This window comes from Eleutherodactylus coqui, chromosome 13 (assembly GCF_035609145.1).
Source record: "Eleutherodactylus coqui strain aEleCoq1 chromosome 13, aEleCoq1.hap1, whole genome shotgun sequence".
NCBI classification, from domain to species: Eukaryota; Metazoa; Chordata; class Amphibia; order Anura; family Eleutherodactylidae; genus Eleutherodactylus; species Eleutherodactylus coqui.
Window position 1 is genome coordinate 120,313,204 of NC_089849.1, and position 20,526 is coordinate 120,333,729.

At 44.5% G+C, this 20,526-nt stretch overlaps 1 protein-coding gene across 1 annotated transcript in view; it reads left to right on the forward strand.

The window, feature by feature from the left end:
• LOC136587286 (cholesterol transporter ABCA5-like) overlaps positions 1–19,961 on the forward strand; it is a 205,783-nt gene extending 185,822 nt beyond the window's left edge. The window contains exons 30-39 of the mRNA XM_066585834.1: positions 8,061–8,178; positions 8,273–8,364; positions 8,867–9,039; positions 11,708–11,783; positions 11,873–11,967; positions 12,088–12,207; positions 12,286–12,435; positions 14,372–14,451; positions 16,366–16,421; positions 17,727–19,961. Coding sequence (XP_066441931.1) covers positions 8,061–8,178; positions 8,273–8,364; positions 8,867–9,039; positions 11,708–11,783; positions 11,873–11,967; positions 12,088–12,207; positions 12,286–12,435; positions 14,372–14,451; positions 16,366–16,421; positions 17,727–17,831 — 1,065 coding nt within the window. The 3' untranslated portion in view covers positions 17,832–19,961. The remainder of the gene's footprint in view (positions 1–8,060; positions 8,179–8,272; positions 8,365–8,866; positions 9,040–11,707; positions 11,784–11,872; positions 11,968–12,087; positions 12,208–12,285; positions 12,436–14,371; positions 14,452–16,365; positions 16,422–17,726) is intronic.
• Positions 19,962–20,526: the final 565 nt, after the last annotated feature.

The following is a 20,526-nucleotide window of genomic DNA, read 5'->3' on the forward strand; positions in this document are numbered from 1 at the left end:
ACGCAGCGTATAATATTATGTATACTCTTTCCCTCTGGCGCGATGACGGCGATCATGTAACAGAGACAGCAGATCCAGGAAACAATTTTGCGCAAGCCTGCTGTAACGCTTAGCTGCGTATTAATTAGGACTACTACCCCCAGCAGATAGATACTGTAGGCAGCGTATAATAATATGTATACTGTTTCCCTCTGGCGGGATGACGGCGATCATGTAACAGAGACAGCAGATCCAGGAAACAATTTTGCGCAAGCCTGCTGTAACGCTTAGCTGCGTATTAATTACGACTACTACCCCCAGCAGATAGATACTGTAGGCAGCGTATAATATTATGTATACTCTTTCCCTCTGGCGGGATGACGGCGCTGATGTAACAGAGACAGCAGATCCAGGAAATAATTTTGCACAAGCCTGCTGTAACGCTTAGCTGCATATTAATTAGGACTACTACCCCCAGCAGATAGATATTGTAGGCAGCGTATAATATTATGTATACTGTTTCCCTCTGGCGGGATGACGGCGATCATGTAACAGAGACAGCAGATCCAGGAAACAATTTTGCGCAAGCCTGCTGTAACGCTTAGCTGCGTATTAATTAGGACTACTACCCCCAGCAGATAGATACTGTAGGCAGCGTATAATATTATGTATACTGTTTCCCTCTGGCGGGATGACGGCGATCATGTAACAGAGACCGCAGATCCAGGAAACAATTTTGCGCAGGCCTGCTGTAACGCTTAGCTGCGTATTAATTACGACTACTACCCCCAGCAGATAGATACTGTAGGCAGCGTATAATATTATGTATACTGTTTCCCTCTGGCGGGATGACGGCGATCATGTAACAGAGACAGCAGATCCAGGAAGCAATTTTGCGCAAGCCTGCTGTAACGCTTAGCTGCGTATTAATTAGGACTACTACCCCCAGCAGATAGATACTGTAGGCAGCGTATAATATTATGTATACTGTTTCCCTCTGGCGGGATGACGGCACTGATGTAACAGAGACAGCAGATCCAGGAAACAATTTTGCGCAAGCCTGCTGTAACGCTTAGCTGCATATTAATTAGGACTACTACCCCCAGCAGACACGCAGTAAACTGAAGACGGTCACAGGCAGCCCAAATATAGTATTTTTCCCCAATTTTTTGGAAAAAGCCCACTGCCTATATAGCCTGAATATCTCTTTCCCTGCCTCACCTGTACTGGCCCTATACTCTGTACAATGACTGCAGACTGCGGACGCAATGCTCTGCACGCCCGATATACAAAAAAAAACATTGTGCAACACTGCTAAAAGCAGCCTCAACAGTACTGCACACGGTCAGATGTGGCCCTAAGAAGGACCGTTGGGGTTCTTGAAGCCTAAAATCACTCCTAATGCTCTCCCTATAGCAGCTCCGGCACCAGCAGCACTTTCCCTGATCTCTGTCAGAATGCATCTGTGGCGAGCCGCGGGAGGGGCCGATTCATATACTCAGGTGACACCTGATCTCGCCAGCCACTCACTGCAGGGGGGTGGTATAGGGCTTGAACGTCGCAGGGGGAAGTTGTAATGCCTTCCATGTCTTTCTATTGGCCAGAAAAGTACGCTAACGTCTCAGAGATGAAAGTGAAAGTAACTCGAACATCGCGTGGTGCTCGCCTCTAGTAACGAGCATCTCGAACACGCTAATACTCGAACGAGTATCAAGCTCGGACGAGTACGTTCGCTCATCTCTAATTATTACCTAAAAGATTACAGATTGCATATTACCATCACCAAAGGTTCCCTCACTTCTAGGGGTTCAACAGATGACATCCTCATTCTGTCTCTAAAGCGTCTGGACTACTCAGAGATTCTCATCCTTCCATCAGAGAGTCCAGGACTTTTCCTCATAGCTTCCAAAAGCTACTACTCCTCGGTACTAACTTGAGAAGATAGGACCTTTTTATATTCTAATACGGCTGACCGAGTTCTCATTCCAACAGATTACCATATAGCTGCAAACCAAGGTCTTCTAAACAAAGAGGTACCAGCACATTCCTGTGTGAAGTGGACATCAAACAGTTGCATATGGTCATAAAGATTGACTCCATGTTGTCTGAATACAAACTTAATTACACCTCTGCCTAGACCAGGATGTAATCTTAAATGTCCATCATGTTAAGTTCAACCTTGTCTCCAAGTCAATCGAATTTGCACATCAAAAGAGGGGACATTGCTTCTGATTTGCACATAGAACTGGTTTAGCCACCTACTCAGTATATTCTGGTCAAAGGCTCAAAATTGTAATTAATATGGCTGAATGAAATCTAAATAATCATACATTTAGTATTTTCCTAACAAATCCAACGGGTGCTCCTTCCATTATAGGCCTAGTCACGTGTCCTGTAAGCAGATTAGGGCCACTATGGGTATGTTTCTGAACACCGGACAAACAGAGGTATCCATTTTGGGGTGAAAGTCTTCATTCGTGTGTGTGCGCTGTACAAATTAAACAGTTTTTAAATTGATACAACTGCCAAAAAAATGAAAATTGTAATTTTTTCCTACTGCTTTGCTTAGATTTATTCAAAAATTGTAGGGTAAAAATACATAGTACACCCCTAGATGAATTCGTTAAGGGGTCTAGGTTTTAAAAATGGGGTCATTTGTGGGGATTCTCCATAGTTTTGGCCAATCAAGGGCTCTGCAAGTGGGCAATGTGGCCTAAATCACCTTCATGCTAAATGTCTGTTCTGAAAGCCACCGACTGCTCCTTTCATTTTGGGCTCCGTTGTACATCCAGACATAAGATTAGGGCCACAATGGGTATGTCTCTGAACACAGGACAAACAGGGGTATCGATTTGGGGGTGCAAGTCTTCATTAATGTGTGTGCTGTACAAAAAAAGCTGTTTTTAAAATGACAGAATTGCCAAAAAAACGAAAATCACAATTTTTTTCTTTTGCTTTGCTTTACTGTGGGATCAAAATGGGCAGTACACCCCTAGATAAATTCGTTAAGGGGTCTAGTTTTCAAAATGGGGTCATTTGTGGGGGTCCTCTATGGTTTTGGTCGCTCAAGAGCTCTACAAGTGTGCTATGGGGCCTAAAAGGCCTTTAAGTAAAATTTATGTTCTGAAAGCCACAGACTACTCCTTTCATTTTGAGCCCCGTTGTGCATCCAGACATAAGATTAGGGCCACAATGGGTATATTTCTGAACACGGGAGAAACAGGGGTATCCATTTTGGGGTGTAAATCCTCATTTTCATGGGCACTATAGGAAAAAATATGTCTTTTAAATTTTATTTTTTCTCCTCTAAATAATGTAATTCCTGAAAAAAAACTGTGGGGTCAAAATACCCATGACTCCCCTCAGTGAATACATTAAGGGGTGTAGTTTTTAAAATGGGGTCATTTGGGTGGGCATCTATCATTCTGACACCTATGGGCCTTTGCAAACTTGCCTTGCTGTAAGAAAACAAAGTGTTCTTTAAAATGCTGAAAAGTAATGTTAAATTTGTACGTCTCCTAAATGGTTAAAAAAAACACAGAAGTTTTTCAAATGTGCATTCAGAATAAAGTAAACAGATGGAAAGATGTATCTTATCAAAAATGTATACAGTATGTTTGGACATATTTGAGATATTACAGTTGAAAATGTGAAAAAATGACAATTGTTTCAAAATTTTTCCAATATTGGCACTTTTAACAAATATACACAAATTATATCAGTCTACTTGTACCACCTAAATGAAGTACAACATGTGGAGAAAAAACAATGTCAGAATCACTTGGATATGCTAAACCTTTACGGAGTTATGCTGTGTTGAACGACACATGTCAGATTTCCAAAATTTGGCTCCGTCACTAAGGCGCAAACAGGCTTCGTCACTAAGGGGATAAGAGTCCTGCCTTTTTCTTGGTTGCGTTGGCCATGAATATTTGGTAAATCTAGAGTGGGTGATATCTTCTATCACCCACTCTAGATAATATTTGAATCCTCCTAATCTTTGCTATAACTGTCGCTTGGGGTCTATTCGAGCTCCGTTGAATGCGGCCACTCACGTCCAGGCCACGCCCCCCAGTTACTTATAGTTGTACTCTGTTAGCACATACCTCTACACTAATACATTTATACTCTGTGTCACTATGACACAGGCCATGATTATGGTGACACTTGTGTGTTTTAACAGTATGTTGAATGTAGAGACTGCCCTGGGGTCCTTTATGGGTCCCCAGGGCTGAGAGCACAAGGTCCGTCAGCTCCAAACCACATCACCAGGAGACCTGGTGACCTAATTAAAGGGTGCAGCCCACTTTGATCATGCCATGGTCACTGGTGACATTTAAAGCAAAAGACTGACCGTCATTAGAGCATGGGACACGGAAGCAGCTCTTATTGTACTGTGCTACAAAAGCGCAATGCTGTAAAATAAGTCCCACTAATGATCACTATTAGGCTACCTACACAGGGGCGAGCGCAATATCGGGCCGTGAACGTGCGATTTACCCACAAATGTGAGGCGTTATTCAGTCAAAAACGCCTTGCACTTGTCAGGCCTCACATGGAATACTGCGTACAGTTCTGGTCACCGGAGCTCAGGAAGGATGTTACAGTGCTGGAGGGGGTTCAAAGAAGGGCAACTAAACCAATACATGCAATGACGGGACTGGAATACCCAGAGAGGCACCAAAACTGGGATTATTTACTCTAGAAAAAAGATGGCTACGGGGGGATCAAATAACCATGTATAAGTACATGAGGGAACAATACAAGGATCTCTCTCAGGATCTGTTTATACCCAGGACTGCAACGGTAACAAGAGGGCATGCGCTACGCTTAGAAGAATGCAGGTTTCATCACCAACATAGAAGGGGGTTCTTTACTGTTAGAGCAGTGAGACTGTGGAACTCTCTGCCTGAGGACGTGGTGATGGCAAAATCCATAGAGGAGTTTAAAAGGGGACTTGATGTCTTTCTGGAGAGGAAGCATATTATAAGCTATAAATCTAAGATTATTTGTTAATCCGGGTATACAGGCAGGTAGGAACTATTAGGGGTTGATCCAGGGAACAGTCTGATTGCCATTAGGGAGTCGGGAAGGAATTTTTTCCCCAAAAGGGCTAATTGGCTTCTGCTCTTGGGGTTTTTTGCCTTCCTCTGGATCAACAAAACGGGAGGCTAGACAGGCTGGACTAGATGGACATTGTCTTCATTCAGCCTTACGAACTATGTTACTATGCATCTGTGAAGTTCTGATTCTCTCGCGCTAGTTTCACATGTGATAGAGGATCAGAAATGTTTCACATTGATTTCAGTGGGAAACCTCGCACTCGGATGTACGTCACACAGCATGCGAGATCTATGCGATGCATTAAAGCTCCCATTGAAATCAATGGGCGATGTGTTGTGGTGAATGCGAAGAGATGGGACATGCTGCGAATATATGACTCCATTTAAAAAATGGGGTTTATAGTCGTACAAGATTTGTGCATCTCACAGCACAGAAATCCCGCACATTTTTTTCGGCCTTGTGAAATCGGGCTTAAAAAGATCATTAGATCATAAATTAGAAAGATACAACCCAATAACATTAATTAGCAGCTGACCAATAAACAAGTATATCATAAATAAAATAACAATAGGAGACACGTGGACACAGAGAGTGAGTAGAAGAAAACTTGGCCACGAGCCAATGGTCTAATCATTGAATTTCAACTAATTTTATCGTTGCGTCTCAAGAGCCATAACTTTTTCATTTTTCCATTGACATGGCCATATAAGTGCTTGTTTTTTCGCGGGACAAGTTGTGATTTTTTTAAACAGGGGGGAAGAAAAAAAGAAATGGGGAAAAAAGAAAAAAAGGGGCCATGTCATTAAGGGGTTAAATAATGTATTAACTTCCTTCTCTGGGTCATTACGACGCACACGGATACCAAATGTGTGATTGTATTTTTGATTTTTTACAAAGTAAAGGAAGAGAAGAGTTTTTTTTTTTTTTTTTTTATAATTTTTTAACTTTTTAATTTTAATTTTTTTTTTGTCCCTTTAGGGGACTTCCACAGGGACCCATCAGGACCCCCTGATCACATTCCGGGGGTCCGATCGTGACAGCCCTTTACATGCTGCAGTGACAGCCCTTTACATGCTGCAGTCACATAGACTGCCGCATGTAAAGGGTTAACACAGCAGAGATCAGAGGTTTTCTCTGATCTCTGCTGTAAGAGCAGGTACCTAGCTGTCCTCTCACAGCCAAGCACCACGCTCTCCCTGCCACAGAGACCATCGGCTTGCTTCTGACAAGCCGATGGTCTCTATAGCAACCTGTAAACAAAGCAGGAGATTGCCGGCATATCGGCAATATCTTCTGCTGGTTTTTCAAAACCCTTGCTTTGTTCTCTGTGGGTCTGTGCAGGCAGAGCACACTGTCACAGCTTGTGGCATTGTGCTCTGCAGCTCCCATAGTGATACATAGCCCGGAAATCTTCCGGGCTATGTTGCTATGAGCAGTGGAGCTCGTCCCGGAAAATTTCCGGGCGTGCCACTCAAGGGGTTAAACTTCAAGTATGGAGTTACGGCTTCGTTCACACGAGGGAATTTGCACAGCTAACTTAAATGTGCAAAAAAAATTGAGACTGTTAGAACCAATGGTTTCCCATGGAAACAGATGAAGGGATTTTAGCCACGCAAAAAACTTTCCCTGCTGCATAAAAAAATGGGACCGGATCGATCTTTGGTGCACGATGTGCAGGAGTTTCCATAGACTTCTATGGGAGCTGAACAGGGAGAGGGGAGGGAGTGCTGCCACGGCGCTAAACCCAGAAGCACGTTTTAAATGTCCCTCTGTGCGTCCCTGTTAGCCCCCTGCAGGGATAATAGGACTCCCCGGGCATTCCCTTCATCTCCATCTAGATGAATTTCTCTGCAGTAGGGGCAGAGAGAGAGCGCTGAAGGCAAGCCCCGGGGGAGCCCCCTTCTTCTCCATGAGGCTGGAGGAATTCCCCCACTGCGGGGAGAGAGAGGTTCCCCCTACAGGGGAGAGAAAGAAAAGCCCCAGCAGAGCGATACCAGGATTCCCCTGCAGGGGAGAAGAAGAAAACCCCAGCAGCGCGATACTAGGATTCCCCTGCAGGGGAGAAGAAGGAAACCCCCAGCAGTGCGATGCCGGGGTTCCCCTGCAGGGGAGAAGAAGGAAATCCCCAGCAGTGCTATGACGGTGTTCCCCTGCAGGGGAGATCAAGGAATTCACCAGCATCACAATACCGGGCTTTCCCTGCAGGAAGGAATAAGGAAATCCCCAGCAGCAGGGGAATCCCTTATTCTCCCCTTCAGGGGAACCTCTCTATCCCGCAGCGGGGATATCCCTCCAGCCCTGCTGAGAAAAAAAGCCCTGTGGAGAAGGGGTTTCCTTCACCTCTTATATCGGGGCAGCAGCGCTTTTTTAAAGCAACCCAAACCTTCCAATCACCGCTAATTAAGTTCGGGACTTGATAGCGGGACATCGTCCATTCACGTGATTTTTAGCCACGGTCTTTTGAATAATTGCATGGATATGAGAATACTGTGGATTTCTTCCCAAGTGATCCTCTGATATAACAGCAGTTGGATCTCAGATGCCAATAGATGATGCAGGCAAGATAAAGTTAGTTTACATATGACTACTTTAACAGAAAAAATGTAAAAAATGAAAATGTACTTTTGGAATGCGTCGACGTAAAAAACTATTTTTTTCCATGAAATGTGGTGTTATTGTGCAAAGGTAATAAAATGTTTACAAAAAGACTGTACAACTTTGCAATCACTATACTCATACCCAGAGAATAAAAATAAGGCATTATTCACAGGGACCGTGCAGGTCAATGGTGGAAAGTGAAAATAAAAAAAACGGGAAGTTGCTGCAAAAAGTTCATAAAATATAATCAGTTTTCTCCCTACACGGTCCTGCTCGCTGGGACTGATGTCAGTCTATGACTCCCTTCCACATGGCCGAGCGCAGTGTGCTTGCTTCCGTTAGCTTGGTGTTCTGTAAAACGTACCATAATATCAAACCAATGTTTTACCCATTAGTCTTCCCCTTTGTCTTCATTCCAGAAACCTGCTGTCATGGTCAGCGGTTTACACAAAGAATACCAAGAAAGTGGCAAAACCATTATTGGAAAAGCGATGAAGAAACTGGTGGCCAATAATATATCATTCTGTGTGAGGAAAGGTGAGAATGTCGCTGCCAAGAATGGTCGCAGATACGGCAGATGTACTGATTCCTTTCAGGCCTCTGTGGGTTAAACATCTCCTGTTCTCTTCAGGGGAGATTCTTGGATTAGTGGGGCCAAATGGATCAGGAAAAAGCACAATACTGGACATGATGGTGGGTCAGACGGAGCCAAATGCAGGACAGGTCAGTATCACATGCAAAGCAATAGAATGTTAGACTACAAGAGAGAAGGACCTAAAGGACGCCGAGTCTCACAGGTCTGAGGGAGCAGGTAATGACACTACTACAGTAGTGAGTATTCCCATCTAGGCTTTTCATGGCCAAGATGCCAAAACCCAGAACCTCTAATACGACCACAAGGGGAAAGAGCTAAGTGTTTAGTGCAGGTCGTTTCCATGGCTCTCATTGAAGTGAATGGAAATTGAAGTGCGCTACGCTGTTTTCATAACTCAGAACATTACCGAAACAGCGCAGCTCCTTCCCTAACGCCCATTCACTTGGATGAGAGCTATGTGCTAAGCATTTGGCTCTTTCGGTAGGCTCCAGCTGGCTGCCCGGCGTAGTAGCGGTTTCCCATGTCAGCTATACAAACTGAGATGGGAATACCCCTTTAAGTATACAGACAGATGTGGATGTTGTATTAATCTACACTAATAGGAGATCTGGTTGATTTTTTTGCTTATAGATTTTGATAGGTGATGCAGACTCTGCAGAACGAGGAAATGCTCCAATTCGGTTTATGGGATATTCTCCTCAAGTAAACCACCTCTGGCCTGAGTTAAAGTTAGAAGAGCACCTTGAGACTTACGGATCCATCAAAGGCATGAGCAAAAGCAACCTAAAGGAAGTAATCAAAAGGTAATGTATAATAACTGGATAATATAACATGTCCTTGGATGTAATAATATGTCTTTGAAGCATACCTCCTCTACCTGCCAATCTGACATTGGGTTTGGAGAGATGCAATTGCCCACTGGGCGGTACTGAGGCAGGCATACCATGTCCAGCAAGTATTAGGCACAGGTCCGCACTCAAACAGCCCAATGTGAATACAGCCTTAGGCCACCTTCACATGTGTGCTTTTTACCGCTAATCGCCGTACAGCGCTACCATTGATTTCAGACCTGCACTCAAATGCTGCATTAAAAATGTTTTTTAAAGCCATGATTTACGAGCGCTGTCCGTTTTATCTTTGCATGTTTTCATGCTTTTCAATGCACCTCATCACCCATCAGAATGATGGGGTGGGTTATAAAAAAGCTATTGAACGCAGTAACCTGTGTTCAGAAGTGACAATACAAATTGCTGTAAACTGCCGCAAAAAAATAGTGATGTTTTACCGACGCCGTGTGAGGGTGGCCTTAGGGGGCATTCACAAGAAGCTGATTCGATGCATAGTTTGTTGTAGATTTTGCTGCAGAGTTCACTCTTTCAATTAAATTTAAATTAAAGGGGTGAAATCTGCTGAAGATCTGCACCACAATCTGCAGGAAATCAGTAAGTGTGAATGCAACCTTAGGCTGCCTTAGGCGAATTTCAGGATTTCGTGCTCGGGAACATGCGATTTCCCCATGGGTGCGAGGCATTTTTGTGTCAAAAACGCCCCGCATCACTCCAGGGAAGCAGCGATCCTCTGGTGCAATGTTTTTGCCGGCCCCATTGGAAACAATGGGCAAAGTGTTTCAAAGTAACGCTCAAACATAGGACACACTGCGATGTGGAAAGATATCACTCACATATATGACCCCATTCAATTGGGGTTCATATTCATGCGGGAATTGTGCATCTCGCAATGCTCAAATCTCATACGGTTTTCTCGGCTGTGTGAAAGCAGCCTTAGTGGTTATTCACACATCAGTATATTGTGAGCCAAAACCAGAAGCGGGGCCAAAATACAGAAGAAATGCCAATCTTCCCCTTCTACTTTCTGTAGGCTCCACTCCTGGTTTTGGCTCACAAAATCCTGATGTGTGAAGAAGCCCTAAGGGTCTGAGCGGGCATTGTTGTACATTTTGGTAGTAGTTGCTTTTCACTGTGGATTTCACTTATCGCATCGCAATGAACGCTGTAATGAATGAAATACACTGTGAACATCCACTGCTTTTCTACTGCACCCACCTAGTGCGTGCTCCGGATTTAAAAATCAGCATCATAACTAGACTTCATTGCAGATTCCTTCCACTGTGAGCGAATGGCACACTTACGTAATACTGCATGTTGCAGACTTTCGACACGCATTCTACAGGCAAAATTTGCAACAATTGCAAAATCGCGATAAAATTGGAAGATGACTCAGCATCAGCGATGCATTTTCTTGCAAATTCTTACAAATTCTGCAACATCGCATGACTGAAAGCATCACAGATGTGAATGAAACCATTGAAAAGCATGGGTTTCATAATTCTGCGCTTTCACTCGTTCTCGCGTCTACAGGATACAGGAGTCATTCTGAGTAATAGTGATGGACGATTATGGAACTTGCGCATCCCCCATTAAAATCCGCTGCATTAATGGACCTACAATACTGCAGTATGTTCATTTATGCGGTGGGTTTTCAGTGTGGATTTCAGCTTTTCAAATAAGGCAGCAAAACCTGTGTCAGAATTAGTACCCAAATCCACAGCAAAACCCTTGTATTATGTGCAGATTTGTAAGTCCTCTTTCACATGGGCGACAGCAATATCGCATCTGTGTTCTGTGTGATATCGCTGCTTTTTCTTGTGGCGATATCATGATTTTGTGTCGCCACAAAGTCGCACGACTTTGTAGTGCTCTTTTGTCGTGATTTTGTGGGGAACTTGAAATATAAACCCTACCCCTAAAATAAGCCCTATCTGCATTAAGAAAAAAACAATACATCACCTAGCAGGCACCGTCAGCTCTGCCGCACTTCTTCTCCGCAGCTCTGGCACACTTGCTTGTAGTTTTCAGCCAGCACTTCCTGGTCAAGGGTTCAAAATCCCCGCCTCCAGGAAGCGCTGGCTGTAATTGGTTGAATTGCAGCGCTCAAGAACCAATCACTGCAGCGCTCGATAAACCAATCACAGCTATTGAATGCGATAGAATGTATAGAGCATGCTATGATTTTTTTCCCTCACAATGTAGCCGCCTACAAACATCGCTAATGTGAAGGAAACCCTGGGCTTCACATACATGTGATTTGTAGCGCTGTCACAGTGCGATTTTGTCGCTTGCGTGAAACCTGGCCTTATGCAGATTTTGACATGCATCCACACCAAAATCCACAGTGGGAAAATCGGCGAATCTATCCTACGATATCTTGTGACAAACTTTTGTCTATAATCCAGGAAACGCCTGAACTCCAGATCTTTTTGGCCATATAGTTTATCACTAGGTGTGAATAGTGGTCCCCCTTTCCCTGAAAATAAGCCCTAACATGATTTTAAATGGTGTCCAGGCACCTATACATGTAAAAAAGAAATATTTTGGAGCAAAAATTAATATAAGATCCTGTCTTATTTCGGGGAAACACGTTATTGTTCTCATCAGTTCTCATTACTTACAGGGTAGTAGAAACGCTGGACATGAAGGAGGATCTCCATAAACCAGCGAAGAAGCTCCCCATGGGAACTCAGCGAAAGGTGATTTTCGGCCTCTTGGAATAGACCTGCACATAAGCTACTCTGCAGGGATTGCTCCGCTCATTTACTGTATTCTCGCTACTCCACAGTTGTGCTTTGCACTCAGCATGCTGGGAAATCCTGATGTCGTTCTGCTGGATGAGCCTTCCAACGGCATGGATTCCAAATCTAAGCAGCGCATGTGGTGAGAATAGCCGCGCTCCTCTTCTGTACACTTTCTCTGACTGCAGGATTATTCTGAAAGCTCTGTCATTGGTTGTAGTCATTATCAGTGTATCATTAACTATTATCATCCATACCTCAGGAAGGTGATCCGGTCTACGTTCAAAGGCAAAGAGCAGGCAGCGGTGCTAACCACACATTGCATGGAGGAGGCAGAAGCCGTGTGTGACCGGGTGGCAATCATGGTATCTGGGCAGCTGAGGTGGGTGCAGTCGACAGATCAATGAATGACGGATACCCATGTCTCTGAACTCATGGTAATAGTCGCTCTTCTCCCCAGATACATTGGGTCTGTTCAGCACCTGAAGAGCAAGTTTGGTCGGCATTTCTCTTTAGATTTGAAACTGGATGCTGACTCTGGGGTGCAGCAGATGGAGCTTCTACACCGGGAGGTCCTGAAACACTTCCCGAATGCCTGTCGCCAAGAGAGGTTTGTTAAGGCATAACTAGGTCTCAGCACCCTAATGACTACCAAGTCTAAACATTGGGAAGGGGCTGCAACAATTTTTGGTTTGAGGTTTGTTTCTTGTGTTTTGTTACATGTCTGTCGCCAGAGGTACCAATACCTGCATGATACTTGCAAATAATAGAGATTACCTCAGCACCTGTACTACCAAGCATGCAATTCCATTGGTCCATTCCCAGTCTCATGTTGGGCTGAAAAGTACTCCTGGAAATACACTTTAAGTGATTATTCACACAAGCGTAGGCATGTTAAGTGCACCCGCTGGTGACGTACAAAACGCGTGAATGGCACACAAATCTGCCATTTGTGTGTACATACAGATGGCCCGGGCACGGCGCATATACACCGAGCCCGGAGTGCCATCCGGTGGGGGGAGACAGTTTAGCTCTGCTAAATTGCCTTCCCCCTTTCCACCCACTTGCCGACTCTCTGCAAGGGAAGGGAGTGGGGCGGAGCTAGTGTGCTAATCACCTGCCCCTTGTCTGCTGGCCAGCTTAGCAACTAGCTCTCGCCCCCTCCCCTTGCTTACAGCTGGCAAGGGGTGGAGAAAAGGGAAGGGGGTGGGATTTTAGCAGACACATTGCTGAATTCCCTCCCACCTCCCTTCTCTGGCATATTCCATAAGAGTCTATGCAGCGGCTGACATATTCCTCCCGGGAAAGACAGTTCCTGAACTGTCATTCCTGGCTGTCCCGGCCGAAATGCGCTATCTTGGCCGGCCAGGTGCTTTTACGCGGCGGAATATCACTCGTCTGATCTGATGCATTGGAATCCAATGCATCAGATTGCAGCATATATCGCTACCATATATACGCTCGTGTGAATAAACCCTTTTACAAATTTTTAAGCCTTTAAACAGCCACCATAGCATTATTTCAGGTGGGCATAGGTTTAATAAAGATGCCCCTGTATAAACTTTCCATTGCTGCATTATATGTAAAATGGATGTTTGCTAATTACCATTAAAATCACAGAGGTGAAAGGAAAAAATGTGCAAAGACATAACTCACACAAAAAGAAGCCAAAATAGGCATCACCTGATAAACTGCAGGGCGGCCCAATCACCATGTCCTGTAGTAGCATGCAGAAAGCCAGATCGCAATATAGGAGAGCTAAATGTTCAGTGCAGACTAAAGGCCCATTTAGATACAACGATTATCGCTCAAAAACCATCTTTTGAGCGATAATGGCTGTGTCTAAACATGTGCTCATCGTGCACTTTTCGTGCACTATTCATTTATCGCTGACTTCAAGCCAGCTTGAAAATCAATGTGTGGTCTTATCAGACCGCATGCTGAGTTCTCTGCGGGATAGCGCTGATTCTTTCAGCTGCATACCCACTGGAGAACAATGGAGCTGAATGAAGATAACAGATCTCCAGCTGTTATCTGCATTCAGCGAAAGGCTTCATTTGCACGCTAATAAGATACTAAGTAGCTACCTAGCAGTTTATGCAAAATGATCGCTCAAAATTGCCGTTCAAGTTATCTTTTGAACGAATTTTGAGCAATCATCTTTCCGTGTAAATGGGCCTTAATGTGCAGACAACATAGTCTGCACATATGAACTGATACTATTTCTACCTAACCTAACATCATATGTAAAGAGACCTAATTGTATGCCAAGTGGTACAGCAAATAAGGAAGATGGAAAAATACCTCTGCAGCGCCACCTATTGGATGGCAGCATTCCTTCAAATCAATGTGACTTTCTAACAAGTCTTAACAATGATTGGGAAGCAGTCAAGATGGCTTCTGTATTGTTGCTATGGTCCAACAGGTTTCCACCTTCCCTCACAGGTTGTGTTTAAAATGTGATCACCATCTGCCAAACGGCTTTCATTTTATATGGGTGTTTCTCTACTTTTATGACCCCCTGTCTATTTCTTTCCTTATTTCAGCTTTGCTTCATTGATGTCATACAAAGTTCCTAAAAGTGACGTTCAGTCTCTCTCGCAGGCATTCTTCAATCTGGAGCAAGGTAAGAGCATCGTTTAGTACATGATGCCATCTTTGTCTGTGTAACATTGTAGCTGTGCAAGAATGCTTGAAAAAGACAGAAGCCCTCGTTATAGCATATGTATTCTATAGTCACTTAAGATTTTTATGCTGACTGAAACTGCGCAATGAGTGAGAACCTGATGATTCTCGCTCGTCGTTCAGTCGTTGCCTGCGTTTAAACTGAATGATTATCGCTCAGTTTCACTTTTTTGAACAATTTTCTAAACGATAATCGTTCTGCCTAAATGGGGCCTAAGTCACTAAAATCTAGTAAAATTAATCTACTAGGGTACATAATGGTCCAGGGTCCAGTCTTTTTAGGGCTATTATTTTCTGATGCTCCATAAGAGGTGGTGTGATGGATTTCCTTTCGATACCCCAGGAGATATTCTTGGGATAGGTCATCAATATCAGATTGTGTGGATCTCTCACCCCTGCTGATCAACTGATTGAAGGGGCAACAGTACCCTTCATTGTTTACCAGGTACAGCACCACTATTTGAAAGCGGCTGTGCCTGGTGTTGTAACTTGGTTGGCCCGGCCGATATATGCTGTCCATCTGATGCATTGATTTACAATGCATCAGTTCAGGTGGTCGTTTTCCCACGGTGTAAAAGCACACGGCTGGCCAAGATACTGCATTTGAGACGGGCACTTTTACGTCGGTCAGAAAAGAGAGTTCAAGAACTATCTTCCTGGCCGGAATACGGTGGTGGTTCTATAGACTCCTATGGGAGCCTATGACAGCTGCCGGAGAAGGACAGCTGTCATAGGCTCTCCCTCTTTTTCTCCGCCCCTTGCCGACTGTTTGCAATGGGAGGGGTTGGAGCGGGAGCTAGTTGCTAAGCTCCTGCCCCATCCTGCTCCCTCCCAATGCTGGCAGCCAACAATGGGTGGAGAGGGGGCGAGAACTTAGCACACTAGCTCCCGCCCCCTTGCCAAGAGCCCGGCGAGGGGGTGGAAAGCGTGAGGCAGTTTAGCACAGCTAAACTGTCTGCTCCTGCCCAACGGCAATCCGAGCAAGGCATATATGCGCCGGACCCGGGCCGTCTGAAGGGTACACAAACGGCCGATTTGTGCGCCTGTTCACACGATTTTCGGTCGCACTGTGGCCGTGACACGGCTGACCGAAAATCGCTATGCTTGTGTGATGAAGCTGTAGTGAGTTGTAATACCAGGCACAGCTGCTGCTAAAATGACTGAGCTGAGCTTGCTGGAGCACAACAGCCTCTTTAATCAGTTAATCAGCAGGCGTGCCTGGAATTAGACAACCAGCAGTGTTATATTGATGTCTTGGGTTTAAGGCCTCATGTCCACCGGCGGATCAGATTCCACATCCGGGAACCTGCAGCGGAATCCGACCCTGCCTGTGGCCGAGGACATTGTGGGTTTTTTACTTACCTGTCCGGGTCTTCGTTTTCTCCTCTGTGGATGTGTGTGGAAGCATCGGCCGGAGCACCGCCGCACATGCGCAGTGGAGATTTTTTTTTTTTACATCTCCTGCTTTCATGTGGAATCCACGGCCCATCTGCAATTGAATTGTGGACGGGCTGCGGCAACGAACGGCTTCCATTGACTTCAATGAAAGCCGTCCTTGCGGGATCCACAGCACAATGGAGCATGCTGCAATTTGTTTTCCCGACCAGAAGGTCTGCAAAACACATCCGCATGCTTTAATTAAACTGCGGACGCCCATGTCTCAGCTATGGGCGGCTTGAATTGCGGATCGTCTGTGCGGGTGTCCCGCGCAATTGCTGCAATTCTAATCCACTTGTGGACATGAGGCCTTAGGGTTGATGGCCTAAAGATGGGCCACCATATCAAAGTCCTGGAAAACATTTAAATATTTATAGTATGCATTAAACTTAGATTGCTTTCTATCTATTTTCTTTAGTGAAGCGTTCTTTCAATGTTGAGGAGTACAGCTTTTCACAGTCAACTCTTGAACAGGTAATATTAGGTTAATTCACATTTTAAAGGGTATACCCAATATACGTATAGCATATTAATAGTTATCAGAAATGTCTGAGTAGTATCTTCCAAGTAAAGCCGGCCTCAACAGACTAGTGTGAAGGAGCATGGATTTGGAAGATTGTTGCAGCCCCTTTATTTCAGCAATTTGTGGGGGGTCCCAGCAGTTGGACCCTTGTCTAGAGAAAATATCTAATGGGTTCAATTTAATGACAATAATAACACCCACAGGTATCAAAACAGAAGTGCAATGTAACTAATAGCACATGCCAATTGTTGGCAATATCATACTGCAGTGAAGGGTAAGTTTGCTTTGCAGGGAATAATGCAAAATGATTGCAACTTTACGTGCTGCTCTGGCAGTAAATGGAGTGTAAGATATTATATAATATACAGGGAGCAAAGTAGTTCCTTGCTTATATTGATAGAACTTCAGACTGTGAATTCCTAGTGTTCTTTATTCCTCACAATATACAGTGGTGCCTTGGGTTAAGAGTTTAATCCGTTCCGTGACAAAGCTCTTAACCCAAAACACTTGTAAGTCAAATCAATTTTCCCCATTGAATGGAAAAGCCATTAATCCTGGATTGCAAGCTCTCCCATTGATTTCAATGGGGATGCCGCTGTCCCATTAAAAGCAATAAGCTGCCGGCAACCGCTGCAGTGATTTTCGGGGAAGGGCTTTAAATAAAAGCCTCTCCCAGAAAATCATCCCTAGCTGTAATAAAAAATATATATACTCACTGTCCGCTGCTGCCGGGGCTCAGGCGCGTCTAGCTGCCGCTTATTCTCCCTGCACTGCTATGAAGCTTTCCAATGAATGGGAGAGCGCACTGCCTGTGATTGGCTGAGCACTGTGACCAAACACAGGCAGCTCTCAGCTGTCATTCAATGAGCACTCAGCCAATCAGACGCAGCCCTTTCAGCAGGCGGGGATTTTAAATCCCTGCCTGCTGAAATACTTCAGAGCAGTGCAGGGAGAACAAGCAGCGGCTAGACGTGCCTGAGCCCCGGCAGCAGCGGACAGGGGAGTATATATTTTTTACTACAGCTAGAGATGATTTTCAGGGAAGGGCTTATCTTTAAAGCGCTTCCCTGAAAATCATAGCAGGGGGTGCCGACAGGCCATTGCATTCAAGCAATCCGGAAGCAGGCTCATAACCTGAGCTTTTGCTCTTAAATCACAGCAAAAATTCGGGAAAGAGCCTGCTCGCCAGTTAAAAAGCTCGCAAGCTGAGGCACTGGCAACCCAATGTATTACTGTACTTTTTCTGCACTTCATAGGTGTTCATTGAACTTGCCAAGGAGCAGGAAGAAGAAGACAACTTTGCAACTATGAACAGCACGCTCTGCTGGAACCGGAGACAGGAGGATAGAGTTGCCTTCTGAGCGCTGCATCAGTAACTACACCCTTGCAAGTGTATTAAGCAGTGTCAATTCAACCCTTGCTCGAGGGACCAATGCCGCATTGTTTTAGTGCCGTGTTACCGACTCCCTCCGGCTGAGAACTCGCAGATGTGCCGTGTCCCTATACCCTGAGCGCTTACTTGAAAACAAGAGGGTTCTGAAATTGAGGTTTCAGTTTCTAAGAGTTCATAAGCACCTCATAAATATTTTAGTGCTTTAACATGGTGCAGGAATTCCAGCACTGTGATGACTCTATCGTCTTACTGGACTTTGTCATGGTGTATTACCTCAAGTCTTCCTTCCTTTACTGTGAGTTGAGAATCAGATCTCTTGAGGTGTATTTCCCTATGAATGTTTCCTACATGTCAAGTCGTCTTATGGACAACAAACAACTTTTCCTTCCTCTGTCAGTTGCAGTCCTTAGGATCAGCTCTTGGGAGCCAAATTCAGAAATGTAGAACTTTAGTTAGCTAGCAGTACTTACTAAAAGTCGTGGCTCCCCTTAAACTTCCTTTCTTCCAAATCCAGCATCAAACTGTCCATGGATTGTGTCTGGCATTACAGCTCAGCTGCACTGAAGAGAATGGGACGTAGCTGCAATACCAGACACAACCTGTGTACACATGTGGTGCTGTTTTTGGAAAGAAAGCAGCCATCTTTTCCTAACCCTGTACCACTCCTTTAAAGTGGATGTCCCATATATACTTTCCTTCTAAACTGTTACACTGTTACTAGTTTAAGGAACAGGTGATGTAAGGTGAGGGGATCTTCTGGCTCTTTCAGAATCATCATCTTTCTATAGATGTATCGCACTACACCACCTGCTTTGACCAGTTCAGCCAGTAGGGGGCAGCTGTTACCCCTACTTCCCTCAAGTCTGTATTCTGTGAGAAATCAACATCCACTAATTTAAAGGGAAGCTGTTATCACCTATGATCAATACAAACTAAAGCCTGGTTTAGACACAACGATTATCGCTCAAAAGATGTCTTTTGAGTGATAATCATTGTGTGCATTTACAGGGCAAGGTGATCGCTCAAGCGCTGAGCGATCACTTTGCGCTCCTAGTGGGGTATGCAGAAGATAAGTGGGGCTGCTTGTCTTCTGCACCCAGCTGTTCTCTTTTCAAAGCGCTTAGCTGTCAGTGCTCGAAGCGGGGTATGCAGAAAACAAGCCGGCCGCTTGTCTTCTGCATCCAGCTGTTCTCTGCTTGGAGCGCACAGCTGTTATACAACTGAGCGCTCCGAGCGGAGTATGCAGAACACATCTGGACCCCTGTGTTCTTCATACCCCAGCTGTTCACGGAGCGCTCAGCTGTTATACAACTGAGCGCTCCGAGCAGAGTATGCAGAACACATCTGGACCCCTGTGTTCTTCATACCCCAGCTGTTCACGGAGCGCTCAGCTGTTATACAGCTGTGCGCTTTGTGCGGAGTATGAAGAATACAGCTGGAGCACTGTGTTCTTCATACCCCGACTCTGTTCACAATAGGATCAGCTGTATCCCTCTCTGAACTCCTGATAAGGCTGATAGTTCTCTTTCAGAACGAGAACGATTGGCGACTAATTAACAAAAACTGCACGATGTCAGTGCAGTTAGACACAACGATTATCGCTCATAAGAAGGCTTTGAGCAATTTTTGAGCGAGAATCCATGTGTCTAAATCAGCCTTAACTATGGTGCTCATAGACCCATTTCGGAGGAGAGCTGGGGATGCAGTTCTTATACTCTGTTTCTGCCCTGTCACGCATTGAAGTCGGCATCAGCAGATACAACTCTGCAGCTGAGTTTGCTGTCACGGACTTCCATGGGTGATAGCATGGGAACGGGGAGCTGGGTGAGTATAAAAACTGCATCCCCGGACTCAACAGAACTTGGCCTATGAGAGCCATAACTTGGTTCATGCTGCACATAGGTGGTGACAGGTTCCCTTTAAATCTTTTTAGAGATCTGTGTTCAAAAAGTCTTGAATGTCTGAGTGTTCATGGCTGAAACACAATATATGCACTGAAAATGAAGGTTTGTGGGTTTTTTGTTTCTTTTTTTATTATATATGTATATGTATGTATATATATATATACATGGAATTTATAATGTGAAAGCCAACCATGCATGAGACAAGGGGGGGGGGGGGGAGTCGGTCATTGGAAATTTTTGTTGGTCATTTTACTGTTGGTACAATATATTTTTTGTATGTTTCTCTTAGTCACTGCATTTACATGTTAGGCCTTCATACATTTGTGCCTGCAAGACTTTGCTATGCAAGATTACGAGCAAAGAAATATTAGCAGAGAATGATCCCTCTGGTGCGATCTCCGGCTGTAGCTGGGAAGAACAGAATAGGTAAATAATAGTCTAAAACAGAGAAACGTATTTATTGAAAACCATGAAAAAAATACATTAAAGTATCCAAAATTGCAATAGAATGTGAGATCGCTTTAAAGGGATTTTCCAATATTATATAAATTAAGTTATGGTAAAATATCTGCAATTTTGAGAAAACGTTTCCAGCATTCCCAAAACCCATGCTTGATGTCAGTGAATGAAAACATTCTCATACAGCTCCAGAGGGCTAAAGACTGTCCTGCTTGCATAGCTGCAGCATGGCATAAAGTTGTGCATCTCAGTCACCAGAATAGATTTTAAGCCTTTAAATTTAATCGAAAAATGGGCTAT